At 37.6% G+C, this 13762-nt stretch overlaps 1 protein-coding gene across 1 annotated transcript; it reads right to left on the bottom strand.

Moving 5' to 3' along the window:
- Nucleotides 1-883: 883 nt before the first annotated feature.
- On the bottom strand, nucleotides 884-12067 carry arl6ip6 (ADP-ribosylation factor-like 6 interacting protein 6). The gene is made up of 4 exons (XM_052130836.1): nucleotides 11481-12067; nucleotides 11316-11369; nucleotides 11081-11213; nucleotides 884-2439 (listed from the first exon to the last, which is right to left on the bottom strand). The coding sequence occupies exons 1-4, from the start codon at nucleotides 11764-11766 to the stop codon at nucleotides 2346-2348; spliced, it is 567 nt and encodes a 188-aa protein (XP_051986796.1). The 5' UTR covers nucleotides 11767-12067; the 3' UTR covers nucleotides 884-2345.
- Between the last annotated feature and the right edge of the window lie 1695 nt (nucleotides 12068-13762).

The following is a 13762-nucleotide window of genomic DNA, read 5'->3' as shown; positions in this document are numbered from 1 at the left end:
ACAATGACAAGGTAGCTTGCATGAGAACAGCAGAATATCTGTAATTATATATAAGCTCATCAATAACAACTATCTGTTCCAATGACTAATATGGTTGTCATTGGATGTTGCCTTGAAATTCCAGTAGTCATCATCATCATCATTACACCTTCACAACATTTGAGCTGTAATCAATTACCAAATCAGTTGTTTTATTACTTTGTAGTGTGTGCTTCATTTGAAGTTGTTGCAAGCGGCTTTTGTGAGAACAGCAGAAGATCTGTCATATATCAGCTCATCAATAAAACCTTCGGTTTCAATGACTAATATGGTTGTCACTGGATGTTGCCTTGCAATTCCAGTAGTCATTATCATTACAACTTCACAACATTTGATCTGCAATCAAATACCAAATCAGTTATTTTATTACATTGTAGCGTGTGATTTATTTGAAGATATTGCACCCCCCATATTGTCCTCATATCTATTAATTTTAGACAGATTTGGACTAAATTTTGTCAGGCACACAGTGAATCGTGCGCATATTTTTTTATTCTGCAGAATGATTACATGTCTTGCTGCCTTTTGGGAAAACTAGCCTTGGGGTGACAAGTAAAAAGGTATCATAGTAATATTTTATAGCATATTGACTGCCACTCACACTGATGTCTGAAACTTATGTTACCCTTAGGCCTTCAGAGAGATCTGTACAAGCACTCAGCCACAAACTGCAGACATTTCTATTAGTTTTTATGTCTCTGGGAATTGCAGCACATTAAGATTTCAATTCAAGGCCTTTTTTCTGACTCAGTGACTCAATGATACAGGCAAACACACATGCCTAATGCTAGAGAAAATATGAAAGAATGAATAATAAAGCACTAAAGCAGAACAACTGTTTATTTGTATTGTAAATTTATTGTTTTTTTGCATCAATACATTCTCACCATATTCACTCTGCTAGCATTATTTGACATAATGTTACATCTCGTGGGTAATCCATGAATAATCCAGTGTTTCATTTTCATCTCTGAATATTTAAAAAGCTGAAAACAAGAAAGCAAACCACAACCTACAAATCAGGTGGGTTCAGAATGGGATATTGTCTGACCGCTTCACTGCATGTTTCTGAAGACGATTGAGAGAGTTTACCTCAGACAGACCTTCATCTCAACAGATATAGCAGCAAAAATAATTGATCACCAAGTCATGCAGGCTATAAGGAAATGTTTGGGATATAGTTTAAGATAAATAATGCAGCAAAACAGCTCATAATACACACGTCCCTTTTACAGCAAAAAATAATAATGCAATAAAATAAAAAAATACTAATAGCAACAAGTTTTAAGATGCATAACTATTTCTGGTCAACAAACAAGGATTAATGTTTATTTGAAGGTAACACAAAATGAGATGGAAAAGTCCTGTAAATGAAAACAAATTATAGAAGCCTTTTGCCACACATCCAAAATGACAAACCGGCAGCAGTACATTAATACTCCATATACGAGACAGACCAGTGCATTAGCGCTAGCAGAAATGAGCCGCTACAGGGCCTGCTAATCTAATCAAGTAGAAAAAAGTAATCATGGCCTAGCAGAGTCTGCATCAAATAATTAAAGTCATAAATTAAATCCACACTTCTACACTTCGTGACCTTCTCCTAGGCTCTCCACAGAGCTTTAACACGGTCACTCTCCATCAACCCCAAAACAGCTATTGTACTAATGATTTCCCCCATTAAAATGCTCAAATAGAGCAGCAACTTCCAGCTTTAATAAAGCACAATTGGAAAGGGACTCCTGTCTTTGCTAAGTGGAGGTTCTAAAAAGCACATTTATTTATTTTGAAACAAGTTAAAAAGCATCTATGTTTTGTGTCGCACTGCTAATTAATTACATCAAAAGGATGAAAGCAGACTAGTACTGCACTGCTATTGTAAAGGTAAAACACTACTGCAATAGGATTCTGTAATAAAAGCCTTTTAAAAACAAAAACAGGGTAACAAAGAGAAGCTGACTCTGTTAATGCTATTACATCAAAATGTAGTCCATTAAGAAAAGGTCATTGTGCATTTGAACTGAATTAAAGTCAAATTTTAAAACACACAAAAATGAGTTAGTTAGTAATATATTATTTCTTGTTTTGTATTTGTTTTTCTCATTTTTAAAAACAGTTTTATCTGTACTGGCCTGTACAAGAAAAAGCAGTAACTACACATTGTTAAAATTTATTTATGCCTGAAATAAGGTCTAGTTATATCAATAACATTATTTTCTCTTGACTGATTCAAGTTCAAGTTTGATAATAATGACATATAAGGTCTCCACAGAAGGCTTGGAGTTGAGGTTTGTCAATGTATGACATCAGGTGAGGTACCATATAAGAGTAAGTGCAGCCACTATGCCGTTGAGTATAGCCATGCTGTAGCCCATATGGAAAGAGTGTCCGGTCATTTGCCTGCAAAACCAAAACAAACACATCCAAATGTATTAGTCTGTGCAACAGTCCCAGCCATGCCTACATGATGTACTTCCACTGACTAATGCAGTAGGTTTAGAAGCACACGGAACAAACAAATGTGAGGACATATATGGTACATGAACAAGTGTATTGATCCCATCTGTTGGCCATTAAAGTGTATAGACATCAATTGATCTGTGAAACTCAAAGTAGTCGCCCATAAAAATCCTATTATGAGGCATCCAGATATCATTTAAATTGCTAATTTGAACATGCTTTTAGAGTAGCAGGTTCAGCAACTGTGTATCAGCCCAAATCTGCTGCAAAGCCTTGAGCCTGTATAATGTTTATTTGATAACACCTTATATCAGCACAATCAGAATAAAAGTAAATGTATAATGAAGCAGAAACACTTCAGGGCTTATTGGATAATTACTTTAAGACACTTAAGGGAAACTTTTGAAGCATTTGAACTGTGAATCACAGTTTACTTAAAATGTCTGAATAAACTATTTAAATGGAATGCATTTGTATTTTTTTTATTGTAAACTCTTTATAAAAAAAAAAAGAAACCTCAAATGGGCTCTCAATACACTTCATTATTTTTTAATCTCAGCTGAATTAAATGAATATGACCTGATATTACATTTCTCTTTAAAACAACAACAACAACCACAATAAAGATTAATTGAAAATGAAACGGCAATAATTTAACTCTGTAACAGCTAAAGATTCTTAAACACATAGGAAAATTATGACATGATGCTAGTTGCCAAATATTACTGATTGTTTTAAATTTTCAACAAACACTTACAGCTGCTTTCAAGGCTATCACAAGACAATTGCGATGCCAATAAAACCTGATCAACGTTAGCGAGCTAGATAACGTTACCTTGGTGACAAGTAGGGCAGGACTTAATTCAGATTCACAAGCTCTTGATTCGATTCTGACTCATTTGGGTATATTTCAGTTATTAGGGATGCAATGAAATTTCAGTCACCAAAAATCACATGAAATACCATTTTTGGCCAAAAGAGAGAGAGAAAAAAAGGCCAGAAATGTTGGCCGATCATTTTAACAGAAACCGTTATTTTTAAAATCTGGTAACTGAAACACACAAATGGATAAAAAGCATTTTCCAGAGCTCAGTGTCATAGTCGTCACTGTCAAGCACAAATGTATAATTAAAGAAGCAAAAAAATACAATGGCAGTAATCCATATGACTTTGCATTATATTAAAATTCTCTTGAAGTAATACAATAGTTTTATGAATCACAAATTATGTTTATATGTAAATATACAGTCTGCATGTGCTGCACACTCCAGTGAATGAGCGATGATCTGCTATTGACACACATATTTCGCGTATAGCTCATGAATCTTGATGCAATGTTGTTTTCAGTGCTGCGGCTTGCATTATGCAAGTGCTAAACATGAACTCCATCTCAAATGTAGATGCTCCATAGGAGCATTTCACCTGATGTGAAGCATATATAAACTACTGTGAAATAGACTACAGACAGAAAAGTTGTTCCTAGAGTGTTCAGCCAAAATAAAAGCCAGAGGGTTATAAAGTTAAGAAATGATTGTATAATTTACCTATATTATTATTTTCAATAAATTACAATACTATTTAAATTGACTGATTAATGTGATATTCTATCACAACTTAAGTGAACAAAAAAGAGATCCGCTAAAGAATCCATTCTATATTCCAGATCCACACACAATGTGAAAAAAGTGGCAATAAACCTGGCCTCATTTTCACTAAAGATTTTTACTGGAATTACTTACCACGTTTACATGGACACCAGAAAGCAGCGTATTGCGAGAAAGTAGCGTTCCCGTTTACATGCACTGTATAAGCGGCCTACTCTTTATTCCCGTATACATGCAACTCGGTCAGTAAGCAGCTTTCGTCACAGAAACGTAATTTTCCCATGACTTTGTGTAAATAACAAACATGGCATCCGCGGAAGACTTCACTATTCCTATTCCCTGTTGCTTCACTTTATTTCCAAATATTCAAGAGTTGTTGCGGTGTTTGTTTTCTTAACTTTGCATCAAGACCGGCAGCGGAATTGTGATGCAATAGTGGGGTTTCCCTCTTATGTAAATCTCTGGGATTCCCACAATGTATGAGCGCATATACACAAATGTGAGGGACAGTCGATATTTTATATTGGCTTGTATAAATGGGTATAGTTTATAGTGTATTTTCTTTTCCCACAGTGCTCCCAGAAACGTTGAATTCTTTCCGCTTTGTTGACTTGTTTTTGGGCTCCATCGTATGACGTTTGTTATCCGTTCTGTTCACGCGCACTCCTCAAAAGCCTTTTGTTAGAACAAAGCTTAGGTTGACTTAACCACATAAGTAGCGTTTTCCGGGAGGAACCTGGGTGTGTTAAACCACTTTCTCTTAATACCACTAATCCCTTAAAATCAGATTCAGAAATCAGAATCAGAAAAAGCTTTATTTGCCAAGTAAGTTTTCTACACATACAAGGAATTTGTTTTGGTGTTGTAGGTGCGTGTCACACAATTTCTAAATATATGAAACAAGAATTAAAACAGAAGCAATATAAATATAAATATGTCCACACAGTATCAATTCAAATTAAGAATAATATAAAAGAGAGCAGAGTAGTACAGTGGAATGTAGAGCCAGAGGTGGAGTGTGGAAAGTGTCAGGGTGGGTACCGGGCCTTGATAAGGCAAGTGGCGGATGGGAAGAAACTGTTTTTGTGGCGTGAGGTTTTTGTCCTGATGGACCTCAGCCTTCTGCCAGAGGGGAGTGACTCAAAGAGATTGTGGCCAGGGTGGGAGAGATCAGCCACAATCTTTCCAGCACGCTTCAGGGACCTGGAGGCGTACAGGTCCTGGAGCGGCGGCTGATTGCAGCCAATCACCTTCTCTGCAGACCGGATGACACGCTTCAGGGTCCTGGAGGCGTACAGGTCCTGGAGCGGCGGCTGATTGCAGCCAATCACCTTCTCTGCAGACCGGATGACACACTGCAGTCTGCCCTTTTCCTTGGCAGTAGTAGCAGCGTACCAGATAGTGATGGAGGATGTGAGGATGGACTCGATGATGGCTGTGTAGAAGTGCACCATCATTGATTTTGGCAGGTTGAATTTCTTCAGCTGCCGCAGGAAGTACATTCTCTGTTGTGCTTTCTTGATGAGGGCGCTGATGTTCAGCTCCCACTTGAGGTCCTGGGAGATGATAGTTCCCAGGAAGCGGAAAGACTCCACAGTGTCAACTGTGGAGTCGCAGAGGGTGATGGGGTCAGGTGCAGGTGTGGCTGAGTTCTTCCTGAAGTCCACAACCATCTCCACTGTCTTTAGAGCGTTGATCTCAAGGTTGTTTTGGTTGCACCAGGTCACCAGGCGGTCAACCTCCCATCTGTAGGCGGATTCGTCACCATCAGAAATGAGTCCGATGAGGTAGGTGTCGTCCGCAAACTTCAGAAGCTTGACGGACTGGTGACTGGAGGTGCAACTGTTAGTGTACAGGGAGAAGAGCAGAGGAGAAAGAACGCAGCCCTGGGGGGATCCAGTGCTAATGGTCTGTGAGTCGGAGACGTGTTCCCCCAGCCTCACATGCTGCTTCCTGTCAGACAGGAAGTCAGTGATCCACCTGCAGGTGGAGTCAGGCACACTTAGCTGGGAGAGCTTCTCCTGGAGCAGAGCCGGGATGATGGTGTTAAAGGCAGAGCTGTAATCCACAAGCAGGATCCTGGAGTAGGTTCCTGTGGAGTCCAGGTGCTGGAGGATGTAGTGGAGGGCCAAGTTGACTGCATCGTCTACAGACCTGTTGGCTCTGTATGCAAACTGCAGGGGGTCCAGGAGGGGTCTGTGATGTCTTTGAGGTGAGAAAGCACAAGGCACTCAAAGGACTTCATCACCACAGAGGTCAGGTCGACAGGTCTGAAGTCGTTAAGTCCTGTGGTCCTTGACTTCTTGGGAACAGGGATTATAGTTGAAGACTTGAAGCAGGCTGGCATGTGATATGTCTCCAGTGAGGTGTTGAAAATGGAAATTGCCGTACTTGTTTACATGATGTTTCAGAACGCCGCTTTCTACTAAATGTTACTGTCTCTTTTGGCAGAAGTTCAGCAAGCATCTCGCTGAAGTGTTTTGGTTTAGTGCATATTACTGATAGAGGAGTCGAATGGATTCTTTACAGCATTCGTGCTCTCTGTGATAAGAATTAAATGTTTCTGTTTTGCTTTTGACAACTGAGTGTAAAGAACAGAAAGAGTATTAAAAGAGACATTATTCAATGACAAATGGATTGCGTGGATCTTGTCTTTGAACACACATTACACACAACAGGTCAAACCAAACTTTTACACTATGCAGTGAAAGGATCTCAGTGCTAAACAACTTCTCCAATATACTACTCAATCAATGGTGAGTGAAATCAGAAAATGTACCAGCAACTGGCTAATCACATTTTCAGAGATTTTCAGTCACATAGTGCAAACTTTGGTCGCATAAGAAAGTGATTAACTAGGATTGTTGAGGATTGCGGATAGAGTAAAAGATAGATCTTGGGATTTTAAGAATAAAGTTAAAATGAAGATTGTTTTCACTGGAAAATCAATATTTAAAAGGTCAAAATCAGCTGAATTCTCACTAACAATATTGAATGTTTAATGGACAACAAATGTAAAGATCAACAAATGTCACAACCATGCAGTGGCAAGTTTGAGTTCTGTCATGTGGCCCAAAACTCTCTCAATATGGGCCAGAGCAGGTCACTTTTATTTTCAGCCCTGAGCGGATATATTCTAACAGGCTTCATCATCATCTTCTTTTTTTTTTTTTCAAGCATGGAAACACAAGGTACATGTAACTCACAGGAAATGTGAAACTGACTTAATGACACACTTTAGACCAACAGCAGCCTTGACGCAGAAGATTAGGGAGCCAGACATTTACCGATGAATCCATGAGTGAGAGAGATTAGGAACAGATTATAATTAAGGCCATCCATTCAGATAATTCACCGGCATTAAAGCTAATTGAGGAATGGCACAACTGAAACACCAAAAGAGACTGAAGTAATTTCTATTAGCCAGTTAATTCAGCAAATACATTTTTGTTCCATGAACTCCCTCAACTTCTCCTATAACGGAAACAGATAATGTTAATCTTATCTGTTAAAGACAGAGCTAACAAACAACTGACTTTGACCATTTTCTACCCACTGCTTCAAATGTAGGGTTTCTATGGAAACAAAGTGATGATGGCTGATTTATAAAAATATGTGTGTGCATATCAGGTCTTGGAAAAAGGGAGAAAACTTCAATAAGTATAGGAGTCATTTGTGGATAAAACTGCAAAAGGCTAATTATCAGAACAGCACTGCGACAAACACAACAAACTAAAATTGAGAGAATGCCAATAGAACAGGATGTGTGTCGACTAATGCTGTTTTGTAGTCCTATGTGGAGCTATGCAAGCGTGAAGGAACAAGCAGACCCAGTCACAGTTCTGTGAGGCTAGAGTAGGGGTCAGTCAATATCACCCCATCCGGCTGCTAGCTGGTCGATAGCCGGTTTGCGCTCTGAGCTAGCTGTGTAAGTTGAGTCTAGGAAAGACATCGGTGGAACACCACTGAGTGATTAGATAACCAACTTGAGTGGTGATGAAGTAACCCTGGTTTTTATCACCAAGCCTTCAGACACAATCAATAATGTTCCTCCCAAACAGCCAAGCAGAGGCTGGCTTATAGATTCATAAAGCAAAACGCAGCCTTAAACTCATTTTCAAACTCACACAGACATATTAGCTGGATTCAAATGGGACTACCTGTCTCATTGTGTTATATTGCCTCTTTGGTCCCATCACTATCACAAAATTATGTGGAGCTCTGAGGTACCATCCAGCATGAAAAAACAAAAAAAGTTAAAAAGCTAATTTGCTCGATTCTACAAAATGATTGACTGTATCATCTAAATTTAAAACCATTTAAAACTCACCATTTAAAATGAATTAGAGGATCATCCAAATGTCCTCGGAACGCATAAAAAAAGTCTCCTCATGACTGAATCATCATAATTTAAGGTACTTTAAATCGAGTATCTTTTAAATCTTTACATTTGCCTTGCCCCGTTACCTTGAATACACAAAGCACCCGGTAATAAATACCAGTCCTAAGGTCCAGTGTTAGGTGAAATCTAACTACACAGTAATTAATTACTGTAATCTAATACATTTTAAGTACAAAATGTAGAGTAGCGTACAATTTCAGAGAAGTTATTAGTAATTTGTAGTGAATTAACCCAAGACTGCCATGGTCGTGAGAAAAATAAACAAACTTTATTGTCTGAGGGGTTAAAGGCAATTCATTACACCTTCTTAACACTTCCTCATTCATGCTGGGGTTTTCACTGAACGTGTAACTAATGCTCTCATAGCCACATGTCTTCCTTCACTCATTTTACACAGTGCCATTTAATTTACCATAGAGATGTAATAGTTTTATTGGTGGTGAAATTATGGATCTGCTAACTCTAAACTAGGTATTAACATTATGTGGGAGCAGGACATTCTTTTTTGAGTAAGTACATACTTATCAATAATTAATTAAATAAACATGGTAAAAGATAAATGTAATAAAAAATTAATTAATATACAGTACTTTCGTGCAGTACAGCAGCAAACTCTGAAACCATGCTAACAACTTCTCCAAACGAGGTTTCAATGTTGTGAGGACATCAAAAACAAGACAAATAAGTTGGATATCTGGTTTTCAACACCCATCAAAAGCATCTATAATCACAATTGGAGAACAGAAATAAATTTTAAGTTTAGAAGCAAAGTAAAGTAAGACAGATTGAGGAAAGATTGGATCCGATGGGTCCAGATTGGACACTATGTGAAAAAAGGTTCCAGTTACATTTAATGGAGGAACAAATAATGCTCACTATGGTGCTCTGTGATGACATTCGTCTCATAGGGTTAAAACAGGTTGAAATTTACAGGTTAAGTTTGGTGAGTCCCTCTTTCTGTGGTTGACACTCCTTGTTGTAGACTCATAATGAGCAAAAGGGGACAGTGTCACAAAGGTTTATTATTACATAAATAATCTGCATTATTCTACAAAGAATGGAGTTAGTTTAAGAACTGAAACAGACTGCCAGAAAGCCAGCTAACTGAAAGAAAGATCTTTGAAAAAGAACAATTCTTAAAGTTCAGGTAACACATAAAAATGCCAAGAAATCCCCCCTCATTCCCTAACTTTACCCCCTTCTGAAAGAACATTGCCAGTAGGGGTAAAGGATATTTAGACATATTTGACGGGGGTTGGAGCACAAAAAAAAATCCCTGTGGGCAAATTCTGGGGCAGCTTTTAAATGTTCCGCTTGGTAGTATTCAAGCTTAAAGAAGAAAACCAATTACAGGAAAATTGCTTTTCTGTTCTCTTCAGAGCACCGATGAGTCCAACCAGCACAAAGAGCAAAAAAAAAAAAAAAAAGAAAAAAGAGCACCAAGAACTATTTTCTATTTTACCAGCTGACAAGCTGCTCAAGCACTGACAGCTAAAAACAAAATAGGAAAAAATGGGTGAATAACCTCAGAACAGAGGAAGAGCCTTGATAACATGTTCTTATAAATCTTCTATTTTCTCAAGAGTTTTACAATGCTGTGCAGAACTGGCTGTGGAAAAAGTAGCGACTTGTACAGAGATTAATGTCATCAAGCACTGAAATAAATTAACATCATTCAAAAGATGTGAATAATAGCCGAAAGTGATAGAATGATCAAGTACTCTTGGAGTTTGTGTTACTCTGCCAACTGCAGATGCATGTGAGCTTTCATTTAAAATCTAACAATTTCTCTCTTGAAACAAGAGATCATTTTCATTTTTGGAAGAACTATACCTAAAATATTAATGTTTAACACATTATTATTTCTACGCAATTAATGCAGTAACCACATTTTTCACTTCCTGTGGCTAAAATTGGAATATACATATTTCCAGGTTGCTCGAATTGACTGCACATAGTAGCACAGAAACTGATTTTATGGAGCAGTGCAAGCTTATTAATTACGTGTAACGCATGCCTGGACATAATAAACACGGGAGCGGATTTGCTGTATGGAGAATGGAGACATGCCGCATCTCTCTGCATTGCCTGAAAATGCTTCAAAAGAAGGAATAAGTTATTAAAGACACGATAAAAAGGTATAAATCTATTTCGATCTATTATTTAAAATGATTATTTCCATCCTCCCATAAAATCCTCCTTAAACATAAACATGGAATCACCCATACACATTAGCTAGTTATGCTTGACTGTGGATCATAAGCAAACTGAGGAAATAATCTCCAGCATTGCAATCAGATTGATGATGATGATAACCTGAGAAAAAAAATCTAAGATGAATTGTGACCAGTAACTGAAAAAACTACCCAAACCTAAAATATACTCTTTGCCTGTACAGGCATATCCACTTTAACCTAAAATCTTTATGTTGAATAACATGTTCATGGACATGTTATTATTTGAATGGTAGAAAGCATTTATAAAGACATTTTTGGCACAATGGTATACTATAATTGTGTTAGAGAAAATATGGTTTGTAGGTTTTTAATTGTACAATGAGGTAAAATGGACTCACTTGAGTCTGGCTGGAGAAAGAGGGGTTGGGGGAAACATCCCTGGCTCAAATGAGTCAAAGTAGGTTAGAGTCCAGGAGAAACTGCAACACAAAACTCCGGCCACAGAGGACAGGACCAAAATACTCCAAAACCCTGCATAATACAATGTCATATTGTGTACAAGTTTCACCATGCAGCTTAACGTCAGTTTGGTTGTTACTATGTAACAACAAAGAAGGTGTCATTTTGACCTACCCAGAAGTCTGACTTCAGATCCATCTTCAGTGGTAATCCTCTCTGTTTTTAAATCTATAATAAGATAAGAGAATTAATAAACAAATAATGCATATATCAGGAATTGCACATCTGGAAACTTCGGGATAAGGATTCAAAGTAAGAATAAGAGATGGAAATGCTCACCTTTTAAAATAATATACAAGAAGGAGATAAGCACGGCGAAAAACGAGACGATGACTACGCTGCACAGAATAGAAAATATGCGAGCGGACCACAGGTGTCTTTCTCTCGAGTACCGCGGCCGTGCGTGTTGCCGCCCAGGCGTCGCCCTTCGGTTCGCGCCGCTTTCCTCTGAAGCTGGGTTTACTTCTCGAAACGCGTTTCTTCTTGCGGTTGCTGTATTATTATCTTCACCATCAGAATAGTTGTCCAAAGACTGGACGTCTTTATTTCTGCCAGACAACAGCATTCTCGCCAGGACGAACGTTTCAAAAGTTGAAATAGTTGGCTCGTTTGTCAAGGTCCTCGTGTTTACGACAGTTTACTCGTTTCCTAGACAACACGGAAAAGTAGCTAGCTTGTTAGCGCGCTAGTTAGTTCCACTTTTCATAAAGTTTTCATTGGATAAAAATACGATATATATTTTTTAAATGACTTAAATACTCGTATATACTGTTCAATTACAAACATGCGTCGTGTAAGGATTATCTGGCTAAATTTAAAGTATATTTTTTGAAAGACATGGCTGTTTATGCTTCCGTATCAGTGAAGCATCACCCACTCTTACCGTCTTGTCCAATCGTAATTGTGTAACCCATGCAATCCTGCAATACGACTCTGCGATTGGATGTAATGGACGTCATTTAACAACTAAACTTTGTAAAAAGGTAGCGCTCGAGACGACTTCAATTTCATACTGGCAGGTGTTTCTGCTAGATATGTGGGACAAATTTAATGGCATGCTCTAAAACGTAAAAAGTCTGATCTCAATGTAATACTTGCTTGTGGGTGTTCTCGGGGCTTAATCCTAAAAGACTAAAGAAATATTAAAATAAAACACTCGGACACTGACATCAGCATTCATCTTTTAACATAATTTGTTCAACTCTTACATTAACTTTACTGCTTTTAGTTTCCAATCACTGCTGCTGTTTGATATTCAATTTTTTCCCCCTGTGTCTTCGTGTTGTTTTTTTGTTTTTAAACTGTCACCACTGTAATCCCCAAGTTGCTCCTTAATAACTGCTTTGGATACCTATTTTTAAGCCCCACCCCCCTACAAGCGCTATTATCTATTACATCCAGCCATTTCTGGCTTCTTCTCTCATGGACTTCTTTCTTTAAAGCTTCTGACTGTTTGTTTCTGCTGTGTGGACTGTCCGGTCCCCAACCTCGTGCCCATTATTAGCCATCAAACATGATATACAGTTGAAGGCAGAAGTTTACACGCACCTTAACCAAATACATTTAATCTAAGTTTTTCACAATTCCTGACATTTAATCGTAGAAAACATTCCTTGTCTTAGGTCAGTTCGGATCACTACTTTATTTTAGAAAGTGAAATGTAGAATAATGAGAATAATAGTAGAGAGAATGATTTATTTCAACTTTTATTCCTTTCATCACATTCCTGGTAGGTCAGAAGTTTGAATACACTTTGTTAGTATTTGGTAGCATTGCCTTTAATTTGTTTAACTTATATTTTTGCATATACTCTATTTGGTATTAGAAACCTAATTTACTCAATATTAAAAAAAAAAAAAGTATTTCTTTTTTACACATAAATAATCAATACATGCAATTTAATAACAATGGTGAAACGGAGGTCCCACAGCTAATTATAGCCTTGATACAAGTTAACAATGTTTTAACATAATAATGTCATTGACTGAGACAGTAATTCATGACATCTACTGATGTTTGAACTCCATATTTTGCCATTTTTATAATAAAAGCTATATATTTATTAGGGACTTTAAAGAAATAAGTAACTATTTATGCATCATTTTACAAATTTCTCAGGAGGTACTGGTATCTGACAGGCATTCACACCAGGGGGTTGCTACCACCTTGTGGCAGAATTATGTCATCACTGTCCATGCCATATTGATTTCTGAATAGGTTGCATTAAAGGGGTAGTTCACCCAACAATTTTAATTCTCTCATTGTTTACACCATCCCAACAGGTGTATGACTTTCTTTTATTCTGCAGAGCACAAGATATTTAGAAGAATATCTCGGCTCTGTAGGTCCATGCCAAACAAGTGAATGGTGCCAGAAATTTGAAGGTCCAAAAATCATATAAGGGCAGCATAAAAGTAATCCAGAAGACTCCAGTGGTTTAGTCCATGTCTTCTGAAGAAATATGATAGGAGTTTGTGAGAAACAGATCAATATTCAAGTCCTTGTTTACATTAAATCCCTGCCCCCTATGTGGCGATATGCATGAAGAATGTGAAACAACA

Source organism: Xyrauchen texanus, chromosome 7 (assembly GCF_025860055.1).
Source record: "Xyrauchen texanus isolate HMW12.3.18 chromosome 7, RBS_HiC_50CHRs, whole genome shotgun sequence".
NCBI classification, from domain to species: Eukaryota; Metazoa; Chordata; class Actinopteri; order Cypriniformes; family Catostomidae; genus Xyrauchen; species Xyrauchen texanus.
This window is presented reverse-complemented; position numbering and strand designations above follow the sequence as displayed.